This window comes from Cyprinodon variegatus, unplaced genomic scaffold (genome assembly GCF_000732505.1).
Source record: "Cyprinodon variegatus isolate N-32 unplaced genomic scaffold, C_variegatus-1.0 Scaffold224, whole genome shotgun sequence".
In the NCBI taxonomy this organism is placed as follows: domain Eukaryota; kingdom Metazoa; phylum Chordata; class Actinopteri; order Cyprinodontiformes; family Cyprinodontidae; genus Cyprinodon; species Cyprinodon variegatus.
Genome location: NW_015150677.1, coordinates 394,487 through 415,435, shown reverse-complemented (window position 1 = coordinate 415,435; position 20,949 = coordinate 394,487). Strand labels below are relative to the sequence as shown.

Below are 20,949 nucleotides of genomic sequence, written 5' to 3'. Positions count from 1 at the left end.
GCTATGGACCTCCATTATTTGAATGTCAGCAGACAGCAAGAAGCCTCCCAGATCTCCAGATGCATTTGAGATATCAAAAAAGTACTCCAGAGTATTGTTCAGCATGTGGGTGAGTAGAAAATGAAGGCTAATTATGTTTTGGGTGTACTATTCCTTTAACAAAATGCTATAAGGAGATTATGCAAAGAAGCATCAGATAAACTTTAGGCCAATGATACATTTCATTTCAACATGGAGTTCATCAACATCTTGTATATATTTTTTATCATTCTATAGAATAAAAGAGAGGAGATTTAAAGCAAGAAAATACATGAAATCAGCCTTTTTGATCCTGAAAAAAACCCCACAACCTTCCTGTGTAGCTTTCTGTAGCAACACCAAATCATTCCAATGGAGAGTGTCGAATATAATAACCCCTGAAAAGCCATTGCATATGTCTACTACCATAAGCATTTCTCTTTACCATTAAAAAATACAGAATTTCTAACTAAACACCATCAGGTTTTTTTTGTTGTTTTTTTTATACTTCAAGTTCAAAATAGTTTTGTTTTGAAGTACCTGTGAAATCTTGAGATCCCGACAGGATAAAGTGTCAGCTGAAAGCAGAGCCTAGAAACGTAGAGTTGCTCAACAGAAAGTCGTGTGACTCATATTGTTCATTTAGATAAGGTGTTCTAGATGTACACTGAACATCATAAAGTTGAGGAGTATCAGCTAGTTTAGACATGTCTGCTTTAGCAGCAGGGTGGAGAGAACTGGATGTAAGAACAAATTGAGAGCAAGTATGAAGAGGGGGGCAGGAAGGAAGAAAAGGTATATATGTTGCCACGCTTGCAGACACTTTATTTTTCTATTTACTTATTGGTTTGGAAACCTTCTTGGTTTGTGGGTTTTAGCGTCCACGTATATGACTCCTTTTTCATGAATCACATATAGCTGCTGACAATTAGCCTGCTGGTGTTGAAAGATAGAAGTAAAAGCCTTTTCAGGGTTCCTGAATGCATCCTAATTGTGTTTGATTGGATGGATTACCTTGTGATGTCATAGACTAGCAGTGCTCCTGCTGCTCCTCTGTAGTAAGACCTGGTGATGGACCGGAACGACTCCTGACCAGCCTACACAGAAACATGCAGAGGTCAGAGAAATGGAAAATATACCTTATTAACTCAAATGTTCACATATGTAGATGCTTTGCTTTGTTGACTGAGCTGTAAACTCATCTCTTATTGATAAGGGATTTGCATTCAGTATGATGATAAAATGTATTTAGGAGTCCCTGTATAAAGTCCAGTTCCAGGTTTTCAGTGGCTGAGGAGACAGAGCAGAGCCTGTAACTGGATACAATGGAGTTCTGTCTTTCAGTCTCCACATCCCCGTCACCAAGTCCCTACTCCTTCTCTGCTAGCATGTATGACTTTCCAGTTTATGCTAAACAAAGAAGGTCACATAAGCTGCAGCGTTGAAGAATGCAGATTAGACATGCAGCCATCATGACGGTCCATCCAGCTCACCAAGTCACCTTGGACTTTCACTTCCTCTTCCATTATTACCCCTCCATTGTCTCACCTTTCCTTTGTCTTCCTGCCATCACTCATCTTTTTACTCCCCCTCTCTATGAATCTTCCCTCTTTCCATCACTCTTTTCCCCATACCCCCCCCATCTCAAAGTCTATTCATTCTTTGGCTCCGTTCAGTTGTACATTAACAATGTTGTCTGTGTTCTTCCAGGCCACAGAGGGAAACAAAACAGCGCTCTATCCTAGCAGCTGCAAGTCCTGCTCTGCTCTGACCTCATCTGAAAAGCCAGACAGTCAGACAGACACACAAGCAGGCAGCACAGAGTCAATGAATCATTCAGCAAGTCAGAGCAGCAGGCAGCTAGTTTGTCTCATGGGGGGGAGGGGGGAGATCTGCACACCTAGTCGGTCCCCTAACCAGCTACCTGAAGAGCGAGGAAGATAATGGGCTAGTGCACCAAACATCAAACCAGCGAGTCGATGAGCAGCCAGTAAGTTTTTCAGAGAGCAGTCGAGCAGCCTGTGATGCTATTAGTGAATAAATGATAAATAAGAGTGGAAGAGAGGGAACGCTGTGTCTGTCTGCCATCTGGCCAACAGGCTTTTGTGCTGAAACACACACACTTATTCATATGGCAAGTGCAGCCCACACAATGGTCCAAATGCTTCCTCTGTTAGGTTTCTGGTGCCGGTGTATGATTGCACAAGTCCCACCAAGAAACAGAAGCTGAACCTGGCAGGGTTTCAGTTTGACCATTATTCTTCAGCACCTGGATGGTCAGGGTGTCTAACACGGTTCAAGACAGCCAGAGACACCAGGCCTGGGTCAGATACATTGGAGGCCTTTGGCTCTGATCCTCCTACTGTTTGCTTTTCGATGGACCTATAACTCCACCTGCTGGTCAGCTGCGTTACTGCGGGTAGAAAAGATTTCAATCGTAAGGATTCCCTAAACGGTTTGGTTTAGAAATACTCAGGAGGCTTTAAAAAATGGGCAGAGATGAAAATAACAAAGGGATTTTTAGATTAGAATTAAAAGAAATAAACATGCAATATAGCAGCTGTAAGCAATTTGTTTTATCTGAAGGTGAATCACTAACAATAAACTGAAGTCTAACAAAAATTCCTCTTGGATAAAAACATTAGCAAAAGAAAATTTTGCTGATTAAACCCTTAACTTTTTAGAAAAAAGCATTTTATGAGGGACAAAAACTGAGAATATATGCATGAGCGTGGGCACAAAAGTCAGGGGGCCAAACACATGAAGAACTTTGTCATGTTGGAGTTGCTGATATTTGCTTTGGGAAATTAAAAGGTCATTCAAACACACCTCATAAACGATAAAAAAAAAAAAAAGACTTTCGTCATATAACAGAGGATGGAGAACAACTGAATCCATCCATAATGTGTGTTTTTGCTTTTAACCTGTAAACAGTCGTGCCGAACGTAGAAACGACAGAGGTCTTTTAAAAACTCAAGGTGGGTATCAAAGTCTGGCTAACTCAGTTTGCTGCTAAAAATAGTTTTAGGTTAGCCTAGTAAACTAGCCCCACCCACCAGCGGCCAAAATCATTTTAGCCAGCGACTGGGTCTAGCCTCGATCAATGCCCCAGACCCTAGAACTGGCGGGCCAATCACAACGCAGAGATGTGTTTTGAAGTTCTGGGTGCAAAGCTGGCGGGGGTTTGAGGGCGTGACGACAAAGCTGTGCAATGCTGGAAAAAGCACAACATGGAAGATGACAACAACTATTGAACAGTTCTCGTTTGACTCAGCTTTGGAATCAGCTTTGGAAGGATTAGACTTGGGGTTTTCGTTGAAACGTGAGCAGGAAGAGGCTCTAAACTCATTCATTTTTAAGAAGGACGCATTCGCCATTTTACCGTCAGGCTGTTTGTTTACACTCCCCCACCAGCTTTCTGTCAGGCGTACTATGTCACAGTCAGTTGCGCTCATTGGTAAGCGAGTTGGCCAATAGGCACAGACAGAGGTGTAAAAAAAATATTAATCGGGGCCAGACTAAATTACACATTTAATCTCATATTTAGTCTGGTTTATAAGGCTAATTTTAGGTGTCAAATCCAGAATTATTACTTCTTTGTTTTAAACTTGCATCAAGCAGTGATATGGCCTCTAGTGCTGGCAGAAATTATTTAGAACTTCTTACCCAGAAAACCTATTTTAAATGTCGCTCTCATATCATAAATCATTTACAGGAATCAGAACATTCACCTATTCTTGGTTGGTGTATCTTTGCTGTTTTACGTTATGAGGATTGACAGAAGTAATTAATTATCTACCTCAGAGATATTCTTTGTAAAACAAAATCATGTTTTTTTCTTCTTGCATGTCTATCTGGTGGTGGACAGACCCATCATGCTGACAACAAGCCGAGTCCTTGGAACTGACAGTGAGGTACTGGACTCATAGGAACCCAAGTCTTCAATGGAAGAACAAACTAAATCAGGTTAAGTGGTAACTTTGATATTAGACTTTCCGTAAAGTCAAAGGCATGAGCCTGGGGGGAAGATACAACTTACCCAATCAAAGGCAAATAATGTTGATATGACTATGAATAAATCTGTATTATTTAAACCTTATAAAATACATTTAGATACATTATATTTATATACAAATAGAAGCAGAAACTAAAACATTACCAAAATGTTTAACACCTAATTTACGATATTATCGAACCAGCCTTGCAGGTTAGTAGATCAGCAGGTTGTTTATCTAGAGTCCCTTTATATGAGGCCACAATGGGGGAAAGCAGAACAACATTCAATAGATTATTTACCGTATCCCAGATCTGCAATTTGATCTGTTTGCCATCTATAGTGATCATCCTTGCTCCAAACTCCACACCTAAACAGGTGGGGGGAAAAAAACACAAAAACACAGAGGAATAAGACCTAAGTATGCTTGGACCTAAAGGAGGAATGCAGAAAAATAAAAGAAAAAGTCACAAAAATATGCACATGAAAAATATTACAAAGATATCTGAATAACTTCTGTAAAAGTTTTCTGTAAAAATGTCAGTTTAATTCATGCAACAACAAAATAACTGTATTCTGAGTGATCTGTGTTGGTTTTATGCTACTCAAAGTGCTAAAGTTGTCTTCTGCTTGTAAAGCAAATACTGGCACTGACACAGCCTGAAGAGTTGTTTAAAAATCTGTTTGCACAGGAGGTGTAGTCATGCTTTGAAAGATGAGCTCTGGTTCCCAGGCTTATATCAAAGGTGTGGTGCTTCTAATGCACATACAATACAAAATGCTAAAGGCTGCCCTTTCAATGTGGATATAACTACAATTAGAAATGAGTTGACTAAAATGGAAGGTAGCATCACATTCAGGCCTTTCATTAGAAGCTTAAAGCTAAATCGAATCAGCCATTTAAATAAAAACTTTTTAAAACACTTGCAATGTTAAAACTCTTACATTAATAATCTTTAAAGTAAAAGTATCAACAGTAGAAAATAAAAGAGAAAATATGTAAAAATGTTTTTGTTATTGCTATTCTGGAGCAGACATTTGATCAATATACAGATCTGCTTTTAAGGTCACACTCAGTGATCATCAGCATTTTAAAGATTGAGAGCATTTATATCACTTTAAGGATATAATAAAAGCCGGTCAAACTTTGGTTTGCTTTTCTTTGGATGTGATCTGATCTGTCTGAATGATCAGCACAGCTTTGAACATCTATACAAAACTTTATTTAGAGCAAATAATCTATTCTGTAACAGAAAACATATATAAATAACTGAACTAAGAGCACATTTGTCTGCCTGTTGGCACCGACTCAAATCATTTATGCACTATGTTAATAATGAAAGGGGCTTGAGTTAGCGAGTAATTAGTGATTAATACGAATCACAACACTTAGCAGACTAGAGTCATTTCCTTTCTTACCGATAGTGAGGTCGTGAACTGGCTGAAACCTCTTGTCTGTGAACTGTAGTAATAGACATGACTTTCCCACACCTACAGAAGAAGAAAGGAGGAAGACATTGATCAAAAAACATCTTCTAACAAGGGTAAACAAATTGGGAAAAACTGATAAACTACATCATAAATGCAGAATTATCGCACAATACACAGAGATCTGTTACCAGTAGTCTTTGTAAGTGAGAGTGACTTTTAAAAATAAAATCCATGCATTCTCAATGGAAACCAGCATCCACTGCAGCAGGGATCTCACACTTGTTCACCAGCTTCCTACTACTGATAAATACTATTAAGTAGAGTGACCAGCTGGCTGCTCCCGATGAGTGTTTGTCACCACTGTTTCTTTTTTCCCCCTCTCTTCAAAAAGGACATCAATGAATCTGCTTGTGATTAGCACCACCCTGCTCTACACTTCAGTTCTGGAGGATGATTTATGCTAAAACACTTCAACTACAAAGAGGTAAACTACAGCATCAATATTCTCTGCTTCGCCATAATCAGGTCATTTATTACAACACCCAAACAACACAGTGCATGACTGCGTTACATATATTTGACTACAGAGGTTGCAAGTGGGGACCTCCAAACACATTCTGCTGCAATTATCAGCTGCCTTCAGATATATGATTTCTGTAACACCTGACTATACTATAAGCAGCAGGTCATTCTTTAGAAAAGGGTCAAAAGATTCAATACTAAAGGTGCTCCCTACAAAAACAGTATATTAGCCGCTGATATGCTGAATTAAAAGATATATTATGTCCTATACAACAATATTGTCCCTTATTTAAGGCATGGCTCCTGATATACCAAGGAGGAAAGCTTTGTGATTGCAATATAGCATGCATTGATTGATACTCAGCAGCTCTATCAGAAAACAAGTATTATCTATATTTAAAAGTGTGTGGGTGACATGATGGGGAAAAAGGTGTGGATAGACTTGTAATGAGTCTGAAAAGGAGAGACACACATGGAGGTGATAGAGCAACATGATGCAGCTCCTCTGTGGTTTCCAAGGATCACAGCTGCCAGGCAGTGGTGTTGCTAAGCAGGCGAAGCTTGATGACAATGATAAGGGACACGGTGGGATCCACTAAGTCAAAGTATAAAATCATCAGCTCTATCAGTCTTATGTGGATGGTCAGTCATTATGGGACATTCTTCTATAGTTGGGGGTTGAAAACTTCTACCGTGTTCTTCTCAGCTGATCGAACCAGCAACATTTTTTATCAAACTATTCTTGTGTCTTTTCACGTTGCATTTCTGGCCAAGCAGGAAAGTATGGACATTAAGAGAACCTAACAATGAAAGTCTGCTGGGCTGTGATTTAGCTATAAAAGCTCCTTTACCCCGATCCAAGCTGTGGCAAGAACACATCATCATACCACACCAAAAAAGGGTCTGTGGAAACACAGGAAGATAAAAGGGAGTTTTTTGCAGTTTTAGAGCTCAGACCGAGGATTTTTACTTTTATATAACACAAAAGGCAAATGCAAAAGCCACGTGCAGAGCATATCTGGACACATTAGCTTAAAGCATCATGCATGGGTCACTAACTGGGCCATAACTTGATACTGGTACAAAGATCAGATCTACTCTGTAAGGAGCAGAAGGAATAAAAGGTCTAACAATTCAATTTAGCAGATGTGTATTCTATGGATTTATTATGCCCATTTATAGATATTACAAAATAAATATTAAAACCAAGTGTATTAATGAGATCTCGCAGCCATATGGATGATTTTGATTATATATATATATATATATATATATATATATATATATATATATCTTTCATGCTTTAAATTATAACTTTAAATGTTTGTGTCATTTTATTTTTTTCTTCATGGATATACTGAGAAATCTGACCTGCCTTTGCCTTGAAATGACGTGTTACAAAAACCGTGGATATAAACGAAATAAACTGAAATTGTTGTAATCAGACATCAGACTAAATAAATAATACCTTCTGACATTTAAATTCAGATTTCAAACCCTTTTGGGAGCAAATCTAACATATTTTAAGAGACCCCGGTATTTTAAGCATACTAGCTCGGATCACTAGAAGACAATTGTTAAGCATCTTTTTGATCAAGGATGATTAACACCACAGCGGTAAGACCGAGTTTGAGATGTTCATGGATAGCAGGGGAAAATAATCAGCAGCGTATTCACCCACTTAAAACCTGTGAAATGTCTTTTTAAAATAAAATCTTGGAAGAAAGAAGACAATCAGCTTCTGCTTCTCTGATGCTAACCCAATGGTTTACTGTGGCGCCAATATGATTTTATGTTTTTCACTGGTTTGTGTGCTAGGACTGATTAAAAAAACCCTAAAACAAAGTTACCTAAGGAATTTAACACATAAAGCTTGTAAAGTTTTTATTGGCTGTTGTTCCCCATGAGCCCGCCCCTTACTGCTGAGATAAACTGGCTCAGTTTCTTCAGTCTTGGGACCAGAGTTTAAGCAGTGGAAACACAAAGAAACCCAAGCGCTGGAACTAGTGATGCACAGATACCAGCATCGTTATCGGCCTGATACCAGTGTGAAGGACTTGTTTCTGGAAAAACAAGCCGATACTCTGAACCGATACCACTTCTATATTTGACAAAGATCAAGGTATCAAAACAATTAAGTTTACTCTAGCTGCAGCTGTCAAAGGGCAGTTCCCTGTTGGAAAAAAAAGCCCCTCTCTACTTAAAATGTCAGTAATCATACTCGATTAGAAGGAAATCTGGTATCAGGATATGCCTAACTGGAACCAGCATGGTAGAAAATATCGAGAACTGGATCTTTTAATAAAAAATAAATTAACTCATGTCAAAATAAAACACAACGTATGTGGAAAATTTAAGTAAAGCAAACATTTGCTCTTCACACAAGGACATTCAGTCAGTAGGATTTACCATTTTCCATAACCAAGGCTCAAATGTAGTCATAGCAACTACTCCCTTATTACAAAATCCTTACAAGCTCTCCAAATACCTGGACACATTTGTAGAAGTGAGTGCTTTGCTTATGGACATTCCCAAACAACCATTTAAAGAGCCGCTTTTACATAATGTGTTGACAGCCTTAAACAAAAGATCCATTTAGGAAGACATTAGAATATAAAATAGTTTTCAGTTGAAGTAAAATGCTCATACTCAGCAGCTGAAACAGTGTCAGCCAGTAGGAGTGTTAGACGGCTAAAGAGTTTGAAAATCAAATTGTGACTAATGTGCTGTACAAAAGAAAATAAAGGCATCAGACGAGAAGGAGGGTGATTAACAGCTGTGTTGTTTGGGCTTATTTTAGATACGTTGCTTTTAACTAAGTGGCAGCCTGAAAATAATGGGGGGGAATTCAGATTTAATTAAGTCCCATTTACAAAACAGGGCGTTTAAGATAAGAGCTTAAATGGTTCACAAGCTGATGTTATGCATTAAAGCTTGTATCAAGAACTGGTTCATTCAGGTGGATGTGTCAGTTTTCAGCAGGCCTATGTGTTACTGCTCTGCTATGCAACCTGAAGCTTAGCAAGGTCAGCAGACTGCATCGCAATCCCTGCTGAGAAGTCCAGCATGCTGTCAGTCCAGATAACACATTCTCATCTCTGTGCTTTAACCAAGCAGCCTTTGACCAAGTCTCACAAACTTGAACAAATGGAAACACACTCATTAGGGTCTACATTTATTCTCTACATGTTTTTATTCTCCTCTACTATTCTCAGATGACATTATAATAACATAGCCCTCCTGATTTTCAGGCTGGGCCTTCGGAAACCACAAAGGAAGTGAAATCATGTGACAACTGTGAACCACATAGATGACTCAGTAGAATATCCATTTCTTGACAGTGACTTACTTCCCTTTGGAAAATGACGTCTTGCTAAACGGAGCTTAAAAATAGCCGGAAACAAACATTAGAAATCATATCGGAAAGTGATAAACTGTCTAAAATGTTCCCTCTCATACTTTTTATTTAGATACTAGTGGAAACATACAAAAAAATTTGTCAGGGAGAGATTGATTATTGTAAAGTGAAGTGAGATGATTTGAAATTCAAATTTTGGTTAAGATTTTAAATGATTTCCTTCATAAATGACACCCTTTAAAAGTGGTCTAATAATATTTGGGACAATTCCTGTACCATTGCTACTCCAAAACAAAGACATCTACCTTTACTAAACGTGCAAATTTTACAACCAGAACTTCATCAAATCATTAAAACAAAAAAAGCTTGGGGACAAAATGTTGTCGAAGTTAATCAAAGTCAAGTTTAAAATGTCAATATCAAGAAATGTAAGTAAAGCTGGAGCTACATAAAGGGTCAAAATAAACAAATGTCCAATATCCAAGAGTAAAAGATGAATGGGAGGATGGATTTGGGTAGAAAGCATAGCTACAGACTGACATGAACCAGTTATCTGTGCATTTTTTCGAATAATCGATTAAAATCGATTGCCAAAGGTTCCTTAAAGAAGATTTTTTTTTACGAAATTAAACCAGGGGGAACTAAAGATTTTCCACTTTAGGAGTTCTGGTTAGATAATGGATTAATCCGATTCATTGTTTCAGCCATAGTAGCAATCCACCTGCCCTGTGCCCTTCAGACTCTGCCACCGACCTAGACTCACCTTAAGTGCGCAGGCAGGCAGGTGAACACATGCCCTCCTGCCCAGCCACCAGATATAGAGGGTAACCTTTCAATGAAGGGGAGGAGTGTCTAGGTTTGGAAGGATACCCAAAAGAGGCAGCTTCTCTGCTGTGCTGGTGTATAGACCCCCACCTCCTGCCACAGATGCAGATAGATCAGAGCATCATCTTACTGGGTCAATCTGATAATTTACATATTAAAGAAAGATATAGACGTCACCTTCCAATATGGAGGGGTGAGCTCAATTAGAAAAGCGGCAAAAAAAGAAAGTATGGGTGTAGCAGATTAAAATCATTTCGCTCAAACCCTTAACCTGAAATTTTGTGGTAAGGGCATAGAGCTTGGAATCCTGAGGCAGTGAGTTCGAAACCCACTCCCACAGTCTGCCAATCTGGGTCTCTGAGCAAGACCCTTAACCCCACACTGCTCCCTGAGAGCCCCATGATGGGAGCCCACTGCTCCCAAAGGGGGCTGGATTAAATGAGGAGAGTGAATTTAAGCTGTACTTGTGACAGTGTAATGACAATAAAAACACTAGAAATGGAAAGAGGACTGACAAGAGTTTTTTCAGCCTGTTTGGTTGATAAAGTCCCTCCCCCACATGTTGCTGTACAATGGTAGGTCAAAGAAGTTGCTGTATTTGAGTAAAACCCTGATAATCAGGAAACGAATGGAGGGTTACCTTTAAATGTTACTGAGGTAAGACTCCAGACAGAAGGGCCTTAAACCCATGACCCACTTGGAGCAGAATTCCCATTTTTCTGTAGAATAGTTCAATCAATAACTACTTAGTTCTGAATGCCCTAGCTGCTGCCTTACATAATAGAGCAAAGTCTCTCCTCCACGTTGGATGGAAGCCTAACGGGTGATACACCAAGCGTGCCGTTTGATATTTGCTGGATACAAAAAAAAAAAAAACATAATGTAAGGGGGGACAAAAAGACCCAGGCCATTAAGGACTATTTAATGCCTCTATGTAAGACACAAACAGAACACCAACTGACAGTAATGATTTATAAATACTACCCGTCAGAAAAATGTTAAGAAAAGCAGAGGATTAAGACCACTGAAAAAGAACAATTTATTTGATAAAAAAAAATTAAGTTCACAGAAGAAATAATCATATCGATGAGATTACTGAACATTACGGAAACTTAAAGTAAAAGTATATATACAATTCAAAATCTTCTTGCTAAGAAATGCGTGTTGTGTCCAAAAATGGTGCATGAGAATAAAATTGTAGAAAAATAAATAAATAAAACAAATACAAAAAAGAAACGACAACAACAAAGCAAAATAAAAATTGTGGGAGTCTTCCTCATTCTCCAAGTATAATGACTGTTGAAAAAACATCAAACTGGATCAGTTATCTGATGGAATTTGGTCGGCATTCCTAGCCGATCCTGTTGGACAACATGCAGGTAAAGGGTTTGTCTCATGGATGGTATGGGGCCTCTAGATGCGAGTCTGTAATCTGAGGGATGTCTAAGGACTTTAGGGAGCTTCTGTACATTTGACATCAGGGGTCAGCCAAACTGCATCACTACTGGGTCAGCAAAACTTTCTTACTACTGATCCTTTTATTTATTCAGCAGCAAAGCTTTGCCGGCTTTAGGATTACTAGCAAACAATAACCTTTAAAAGTCAGAAAAATATCCCAGAATTCCCCCTAGCTCCGTGGACCTGAGAGAAGCAGAGTGTTCCCCTTCCCCACATGTTGCTTTACGCTGCTGCTAAGCTGCCTCAGAGACAACTACTTAAATTTTTCCTGACAAAACATTTAAAATTTGCTGGTAAAAAATGGATGATACATTTTGCTTTTAAAATAGGGCAGATATTCAGAGTAATTAATAAGCTATTACTAGTAGATTGTAATTATGTTACTCCATAAAGAGCAACACTTCACAAAGCCTAATATTCAGTAAAATTGGTTTCAAAAGCTGATTATTACTAATGCTATCTAATAAAAAATTTTTTAGATGATTTCAGTTGTAGTAAGAATTGAGTTTGATATCAGTATACGAGTTTTCTTTTTAAACGTGTTATTTTAAGAAATCAAAAAGACCCAGATACAGAGAGCTTCTGCTATCACAATCACAGCTCCATATCATAATCCATTAGTAAGTTAAAGTTAAAAACCTTACAAATTTAAACTTGGCTCTCAAGGGCTCATCTAAAAATAATATACTAAACACAATAATTAAAAGAGTGTTTTGCCAAATTAAATTCAAAATCTGTCCAATTCAACATACCGGTATTAAAACATTAAGAATACTTTAAAATTTTATTTCTCGCTTAAAGAAAGAAACTCCTTAATGTTATATAACTCGGCAGAGAAAATATATCTGGCACTGACAAACCTGAAGTCAGGCTGGGGTCTTGGCAGCAGCTCACCAAGGTATTTATTCCTAGAAATTAAGAGCCAGCACAACATGATGCTGTTTTGCAATAATCCTGAAGTAAACATGTTGTCCATCACCAGTCATCTAACTGGCTAAAATTAAGAAAATGGCTTTAATAAGTTCTATAACTGATTTCACTTTAGTTCCATTAATTTGTACACTTTGATTGTCAAGCTTTTTCATATGCCAATCAAGGGATAAATTGAACACTGGGTTGTCTAAATTATTTTGTTATTAAACAGCTATTTAATCAAGGTAATCAGTCTTATTGAATTGTCCCTATTTAAGATACAGGAAAGTTAGAAAATGCACCTGCTTGTATAGAGTACCCCCATCCCACATTAATAAACTGATAATAGTGGTCTTCTCTAATTACAGAGTGACAGATCAAGATTAAACCCAATCTCAATCTCCAAAATATCAGAAACTATAAAGAATTTAGCTATTTAACGATAAATATAATATAAAATAATAAAAAATAAATGTGTCTCTACGCCATTTCTGTGGAATAGTTTAGGCTTTAGCTCCAGGCCTTCAACACTATGTGGCAAAGCTAACGTCAACCATTACCGGTGGCGAATATACACCAGATATATATAAGTAGTACATATTTTTTTTGGTACGTCTTGAGATCCTATAAAATTGTAATTTGCTGTCGTGACAGCTGTGGCAGTATATTTGCCAAAAGCTAGCAGTTAGCGGGTTTAGCTAACACCCCCACCCTCGACGCAAACGGACAAAAGGCCAAATATCCTCCGGTGTAAACAACCAAAAAGCTCCAATAAAAAGCAGGTGATATGTGGTCACTTTTCCTAAGCTGTCAGTGTGTTTATGGTACATTCTGGTATGTTAATAAGAGATAATTTGAGCTGTCATCCCACCCCTTGGGTCTCCGCTTTTACCACGTCATTGGACTATCCAACACTGCGGAAACACAACGCTAAGTGCTAGCTGGAAGCTAACTGGGAGCTAACTGCAGCTTACCCGTATCCCCGATGATGATGTATTTGAAGAGATACGCATACGCCATGGCCCCTTGTTGTGGCAGTCAGTCGTCTGAACCGTTACACCTTCGTAAACCCAAACAGGAGCCGTGTGAAAACAGAAGCTATTAGCTTGTTAGCCTGTTTTTTTCTGTATCGGTGTTCAGGAAGGAACAATAAACAGCCTGAGCCTCGGCTCTACGTCACAAGGTCCGCCCTCGCCACGCTACAATTTGATGCCTTCACGGTATGCTCGGAAACTTGCACTAAAAATGTATGCCAATGCATGAGGATAAAATCAAAGAAGTAGACTAAATTAAGTGGTATATCGCTCTTTAAATTGCTTAAATATAAACATCAATATTCAAAAGTTTCACTGGTGTTAGCAGAAGACTTCAACAGTAAATATATTGTTAAAAGAGTGAGTCGTTCAGCATCTTTTACACGTTGCCATGGTTACTGCATTCCACAAGAGGATCCTATTTTCTAATGTTTGCCTTTTAAGCCTTTCTCGTGTGAAATACAAAAACACAAACTTTAGAAAACAAAACAACCAAATTCCAGAGGACATCCTGGTATCAATGTATCAAAAAAAAATGTATTATTTATTCCATACGATGTAATCTATAGAACATTGCCAAGTTAAATAAGAAATATCTGATCTCCTCTTAAAATATTTCTGTTTCCAACACAATCAGTATCCAAACCATAGGTCACAAAGTGAAGCATATTGTGCTGCTGGGCATCTCACTCACCCCTTTATGAATGACACATAGCCTATAGGAGTAGACTGAAAATAGATTTTTTTTTTTTTTAGCATTAATTGTGTAATGGCCACTACGGCCATCCTCCCTGATCCTTTTCTATCTGACCTGTGTGCTCATTCATAGTCCTTTCCTTATGTGGGACCAGATCTAACAGTGCAATAGACTACTGGATTCTAAGTCTGTAGCTGTGCATTGAAAAGAGCAGAATAAAATTGTGCTTTTAAAGAGGAGAGATAACAGTTCTCATCCTCCATCCCTCTCCAATCGGTGTGTGACTTTCCCCTATATAGACCATTTGAAAAGGGCTTGGGAGAATGACCTCAGAGTGAGTTTCCATGACAATTATTAATTAAAACCAAAGTGGACATCCAGAACAGCTACATTACACGGTCAGTAATAACGTCATAATAAAAGGGTACTCCCTTTCCTCCCTGACATTTCAGCAATTGCAGGAACATTTCCTTCATTTCTGGATTTTCTTCTATTTCAAATGAAAATTTTATAACAGAATCCAGTTGATCAGAAAATGTTTTTGTTATCCTGATTGAAATAAAACCATAAATGTCCTTAAAATATTCTTCCTAAAATAATTTATGCAGGCTGCCAATTAAACTGCCAGGTTTTTCAATGTGTCTATATATATTTTTAAATACTATAATTAAATAATTTAAGAAGCAAAGATATTCCCTGCTAATGTTTATCCTATGATATTTAAATTGAGATGAGATCTAATAATTCTTTAACAAACCCATATTTAAACTGGTTTTAGAATTAACTGGAAATAACATATTGTTATAAAATATTTTTAAAATTGTCAGACAGACTTAGGAGGGTTTATGCTCTGGTTTTGCTCCTTGCATACTGACCATACTTAATTTTTTAAAGATTATTTTTTATTTTCGTTAGGAAAGGGCCTGAAGCACATCTTTACAGAATTTCACAATTATTTTATATATCCCCCCCCCCCCCTTTTCCCAAATGTTCTGCTACATAAATACAAAGTAAATTACAAGAACTATACACAATAAGCAACTAACAAGAAACACACACATATACTGTATCAATCAACATTAAGTTTTTTTCTTCTTTTTCATCCCTCCCTTTCTCTTCTCACGTGAGACAAAGAAATTACACAACGATCCCCTCACCCAAAAAACAAAACAATAAAACACACAATCTTAAAAGTGACAATACACAGTGAAAAGTTAAAAGAGAACAACTTAGTACAATATTCATTCATAAACAGTCTGTATTCATATCGATTCAATAAATGAAAATAGTTAAAGCTCTAAGGTAGTTATGGTTTTTCTGTCTCCAGAAGTACAGGTGCCCATATTTCTTGAAACATTTTACCTTTAAACTGTAATTTCACTATATATTTTTTTATTCCCATCACCTCTTTAATGCTTTCCAACCAAATATGTCTGCTTAGGGGTTGGGGCTTTAACTAGAAAATTTTTCTTTTTTTTCTCTTCTTTTTGCTACTGTAGTAAGTATTTGAATTATTTTGTTATTTTTAGCAGACAGTGTTTTGGGTAACATCCACCAGCAAAAAATATTTGCAAATCTAGATAAAGTTTTTCTTTACATATAATTTCTATACTTTTCCTTACATCGTCCCAATATTGTTTAATTCTGGGACAATCCCAGAATACATGCCAATAGCTTCCTGTCAGGAAGCGAACCTCCAGCACTTGTCAAACATTTTACTATAGTTTGATGTGTTGCTTGGTAAAATAAAAAAAATGCATTTTTGATTTCCATTCAAAGTCTCGCTATGAATAACTGCTCAACATTGTATGTCCCATTTTGAAGGATTCCTCCCAGCTTTCTTAGACAAACTTTATTGTCATTTTGTAAACACAGAGTGTATACAAAACAAAACATGGACGCACACAGCTTTTCAACAGTGAATGAGCAGCTTACAACAGTGAAATGAACATTACCATTTATAAAGTGTGGCAGTGATCTTAATAGACTTAGACAACTTTCATTGTTATTTTGTATACACAGAGTGTATACTAAATGCAATTTCGTTTTATAAAGCTTTCAGACAGTGAACGAGCAGCAGCTTAGCGGTGAGATGAATGTAAACAAACCAGTTTAAAGTTATGGTGTAAAAGGCATTGATATGGAAAGGTTTTGTGCAGTGCAAATAAATAAATATGTTGCAAATTGCGTTGGACCAGGAAAAAGAAAAAGAGAAAAAAGGTTTCATTTTTTCAAAATCTATAATTAAATGTTTTTGGACATGCTTTTCAACATCCAAGCATAAAATCAAAGTGACACCAAAGAAGAGCTTCTAAAGGTCAAGGTAGCATACAACCTCCCTACCATAGCCTACCACTTTGCTGACCTCCAACAATAAAAATGGTTATGAATTCCTTTTCATTTATTTTTCACTCACATTGCAGTATATTTTTTTATTATTATTTATTAACACCATCCTTTTTCGTATTGTTTTACTATTTTTGTTAATTGAGAATGCTTTCTGAATTTTTCCAGATCTATATTTTTAATGAGACTGCTAAAATAAGTGGAGGTGATTTACCCTTTCAGCAAATTCTCTTAGCTATACAGACCCTAAGTTAACCATATATGGGTAACATTTTGGTCTTTCTGTTTTAATCGGAAAGTTAAACATTGAATAAAAAGAATCACAGATTTTTAAGTCTAGTAAGTTTGGGGATTCAGGTCTTCATTCACCCTTCTTTGCTGGTGGTGGGCTGACCCGTGTTGCTACACACCTTAGAACATTTCTCAATGAAGATGACTAGCGTATATATAGGGAGGCGAAGGAGCTTCTCTCTTTGCTGGATGATTCCCCCTGATGGTATTTTAGCCAAAGACCTAAACCAGGAATATATTTCTTGTTGAAATTTGTCTTTTTAGGAATCTTTTTTAATGTGGATTCTATTATTGTTCCAAGGAACTAGTGAACCTTGGTTCCTCTCCGATCTTCATGAAAAAGTTCTAAGTATGTGCAGCACTTCTCAATCTTCCTCATCTGCCTGCGTGCTCCCCAAAGCAATGTCTCTTGCAAGTAGCAATGGTACATTCTGCAAAACCCACAAAATCAAACCCCTACAGAGCAGGGCTAATTCCACTTAATCTCTCAAGTAATCAGTTGTCATCAACCAACTCCTTCCTGACCAGTCTGCTTTCCCTCCTCAGACCAACCAGAATGTCAAACTGATGTCCTGCAGTTCTCCGCTTCCAGATTATTGTTGCTTTTAGTAAATGAAATGTTAATGGTTCTCCATGTGATTCTGCATCTGCACAAAAAAACTATGAACCAACATGTCATTTTCAGATGTTTTACCCATATTGACAAGAAATATAGAAGGATCAAAGGTTTGTATGACCTCATGATATTATTTATTGATGCATGCCAAACTAAATCCACATTTTCATAAAAATAGCAGAAAAACGTAATCCTGCAAAAACAATATGAGATAATAGGTCGTATGGAAATGTGCATTTTCTGTTATATGGGAAAATTAGTGGAGGTACAGCAAAGTCTGATCCTTTGAGCATTTTAGTGTAACATCAAATGTATGGAGAATAGGGGGGGGTATCACTCCCCAATCAGACCAAAAGCTCCATGGTAACTCTTCTGCTGCCTACATGATTTAATTAATTCCACATCTGACTGACTGTTTTTCCGCTGATATGGAGCATCACTCATCAGCGGATCTGGTCTTTTTTCTTTTTCTTTATTCCTTATTAAAATTCTACCCATCTATCAAATCCTTTATATTTTTAACAGACATTGTATAAGCACTGTATGGCATCAAGTATTTTTGGGTGGATATAGTTAACAGTGGGTAGCTAAGAAAAACATGAAAAATGTCAGCAAGGAGCTTGTTTTAGTTTGTCACTGTATTAGATTTGGATTTTAATTTCTATTTATTTGCTCCATTTTCTGTAGCCACTTTCGTGTTCAAAGTCCTCCTTATATTATCTTATGTTGATTCCTTACACTTAATTTGATCATTTACTGCTGCTTTTTATGCACCTAGAAATAGACATAAGTTTCAATAAGCGGTTTTTCAGTCTTACTGTCATGAGAGCCATTCTCTTATTATAATCCTGTCTATTTATACACTAAAAAGACACCTACCATCCTTTTGAGTAGAAATAAACCTGCATTCTGTTGATTGACCAGCAGAGGGTGACATTTTCTTAAGAAAAAAATAATTGACTGGACAAAGTTCAAGAACAGTTATCATACTTCATGCTTGCTGATTATACCAACTAAATGTGATTTTGAAATAAAAAAGTTTGCAAATGTTTCTCACATTTTAGATGCGCCCTTACAGAGTCCCTGTGTGTCTATTTAGGACTAAAGATACATTTCATAATGGTTCAGTCTTGCACCTCAGCTCTGGGATTGCATGCTCTGTTTTTAGGTCTGCTGTAAGGAAACGAGGGATCTTGCCTTCATTTTCTAATGGCTCCAAGGACAGTATCCAGATAGAGAATGTAGGGCAATTAACATAACAGGCCTGGAGGATGGGGATTAAAAAGAAAGAAAGGAACCAAAGAAAAAGAAGAACAGTTAAATCTTCCAAGCAAAACAACTAAAAAGGAAAAAAAGTAGCCTATTCTTTTGAATGTTTTTCAGTCAGGACCTTTGCCAAAGGTGTGTTTTAGCAATTTGAGAATTTGTTTTTGTGTCCATCTTGAAGTCATCAGGGTTGGAGAACAGTCAAGCCTTTCATTCTGTACGTTCTGCTGCCTTCTGTTTTCTCTAGCATTGCCATTTCCTTCACCCATGGGGTGGGGGGCGAGGGGGGTGTTGCATGTGGCCTACAGTAGAAACACCAGCATGACCTTCCTGCCAGCATTCCCACACAGAGACATACAAAATACTGGCTGGAGACCTTAAACAGGTTAAATATAGACAGCGAACAGAAAATGTTGATGACATGGTTGAAACAAATTGGTTAAAGATTGTAACAGATCATTTGTTTCACCTTGAAGTTCTTATCTGCCTTTCCTTTGGATGAAGGCTGCAGTGGGCAGACACACCTGCACCCTCCAAAGAAACAGAGAAAGAGAGGAAGGAGAGAAAGATAACAGCAGAGTAGAGAGTGAGAGAGAAGAGGAGGAGCAACACAGTGGAAAGAGAAACAGCCAGACTGCTCTACTCTCATCTGTTAGTGGTTATGTGGACAGCAACTAAAGAGAGGTAAGGAGGATTAAAAATATTTTAAAAAAGGAAAGAAAGTGGAGTGAAACTAAATTAAAGACACAACGAAGAGAAAGAAAAACATTACTCATTAGAGGGATCTGTTCAGCAGGCTGAAGAAACTTGACTTTGTCTCCAAGTGAATGATCTTAAACCAGCGTCTCTGAGAGTTTACTGGGAGCACAGACTGGTCTGAGAGTGAGGGAGCTGTAAGGTACCATGGCCGACAACATAAACGAGGAGTCTGATTATGTCCCTGGGAAAGATGAGCTGGACTGGGGCTACGAGGAAGGTAAGCAGGAGTCCTCATGCATGTGAGGGGATGCTGAGAGTCAGAGTCATGTGGGTCTGACATCGGACACTGAAATATGTTTTTGAGGACTCTGAACATGAAACATTTTGGAAAGTTTATATTTATTATTTGCAGCACTGCCTTCATGTGTACATGGATTAAATTCACACATCATCTCATGTTTGAACTGCCTCTGTGGCTCTCAGTTCCTATGTGTGAAATAGGCAGACTCATTCTTTAAGTTACCTGTAAGGTTAGTCACTTTGTAATAAGACATGTTTCAACTGTTGGAACAGAACTGAGAGCACCTTGCAAAAGTTTTTAACACCCCTTGAACCACTTCACATTTGACACTGCATCCAGACACTGCATCCAGAAATTATTATATCCTTTTGCTTGGTATTTTAGAAAACGGATAAAGATAAATTATTATAGTGTATTTACAAGTAAAATCTGAAAAGTGTGGAGTGTTTTTTATTCAGCCCTCTTTAATCAGATAGCTCTGAATGAAGTCTGTTGGCTTGGTTTGCAGGGTCATGATTAGAAACATTCAACACAATAAAACGCTGGAACGTTGCTGTAAAAGGTTTCAGTGTTTTCAATGGTTGGGGAGGAAAAATAAAACCGTCATTTAAACATAAACTGATACAGGCAGGAAAAAGCATATTCAATATTTTATCAAATATAGTATTAATCATTTCAACAGATATGCAATGAGTATTAAATCAAATTCAAAAGTTGGATATTAGAGTTTCATTTCTATAGCAGCACTTTAAAAGGAAAGTAGATTGGAGGCAAGGTCCCAAAAGGCGGCAACAAAATATAGAGTCTTGACCTGACAGTTAATTTAAGTACGATGGAATTTAAAAGCATCGTTGAACAGAGATTAAAGGGAGGTCAGCAAAAACAATAAGAAAGAAAGAAGGAAGGAAGATGGTTTAAAGTAAATTGACAGAAAGTTGGAGAAATTAGGAATGCAGAAAGAAACAAGAAAGCGAAAGTAGTTCTTTAGAACTTAGTTTCAGACACACTGGATTGAATTACACACCGTTGATGTTAAAAAAAGCAGATTTCAGATAGATTTGACTATAATGAAAAATTAGAACCAGTGGAATGTGTTGTGACGAATATTATGTCCATTTTCACTTACACTCCTTATCTAATCAATTGGCTTACATGCAAGAAAATATCTAAATGAAAAGTGA

General features: G+C 37.4%; 2 protein-coding genes across 5 annotated transcripts in view; one reads left to right on the top strand and one right to left on the bottom strand.

Moving 5' to 3' along the window:
- Window positions 1-13,703, bottom strand: part of rab2a (RAB2A, member RAS oncogene family) — a 28,180-nt gene extending 14,477 nt beyond the window's left edge. The window contains exons 1-4 of the mRNA XM_015380899.1: window positions 13,493-13,703; window positions 5,432-5,503; window positions 4,315-4,382; window positions 1,033-1,115 (exon numbers count right to left, since the gene is read on the bottom strand). Coding sequence (XP_015236385.1) covers window positions 1,033-1,115; window positions 4,315-4,382; window positions 5,432-5,503; window positions 13,493-13,538 — 269 coding nt within the window. The 5' untranslated portion in view covers window positions 13,539-13,703. The remainder of the gene's footprint in view (window positions 1-1,032; window positions 1,116-4,314; window positions 4,383-5,431; window positions 5,504-13,492) is intronic.
- Window positions 13,704-19,313: 5,610 nt separating this feature from the next.
- The window catches only part of ca8 (carbonic anhydrase VIII), a 28,122-nt gene continuing 26,486 nt past the window's right edge, over window positions 19,314-20,949 (top strand). For 2 of the 4 annotated variants that reach the window (XM_015380915.1, XM_015380912.1), the window contains exon 1: window positions 19,462-19,744. In XM_015380915.1, coding sequence (XP_015236401.1) covers window positions 19,672-19,744 — 73 coding nt within the window. In that variant the 5' untranslated portion in view covers window positions 19,462-19,671. The other 2 variants (XM_015380914.1, XM_015380913.1) reach the window with 2 other exon arrangements.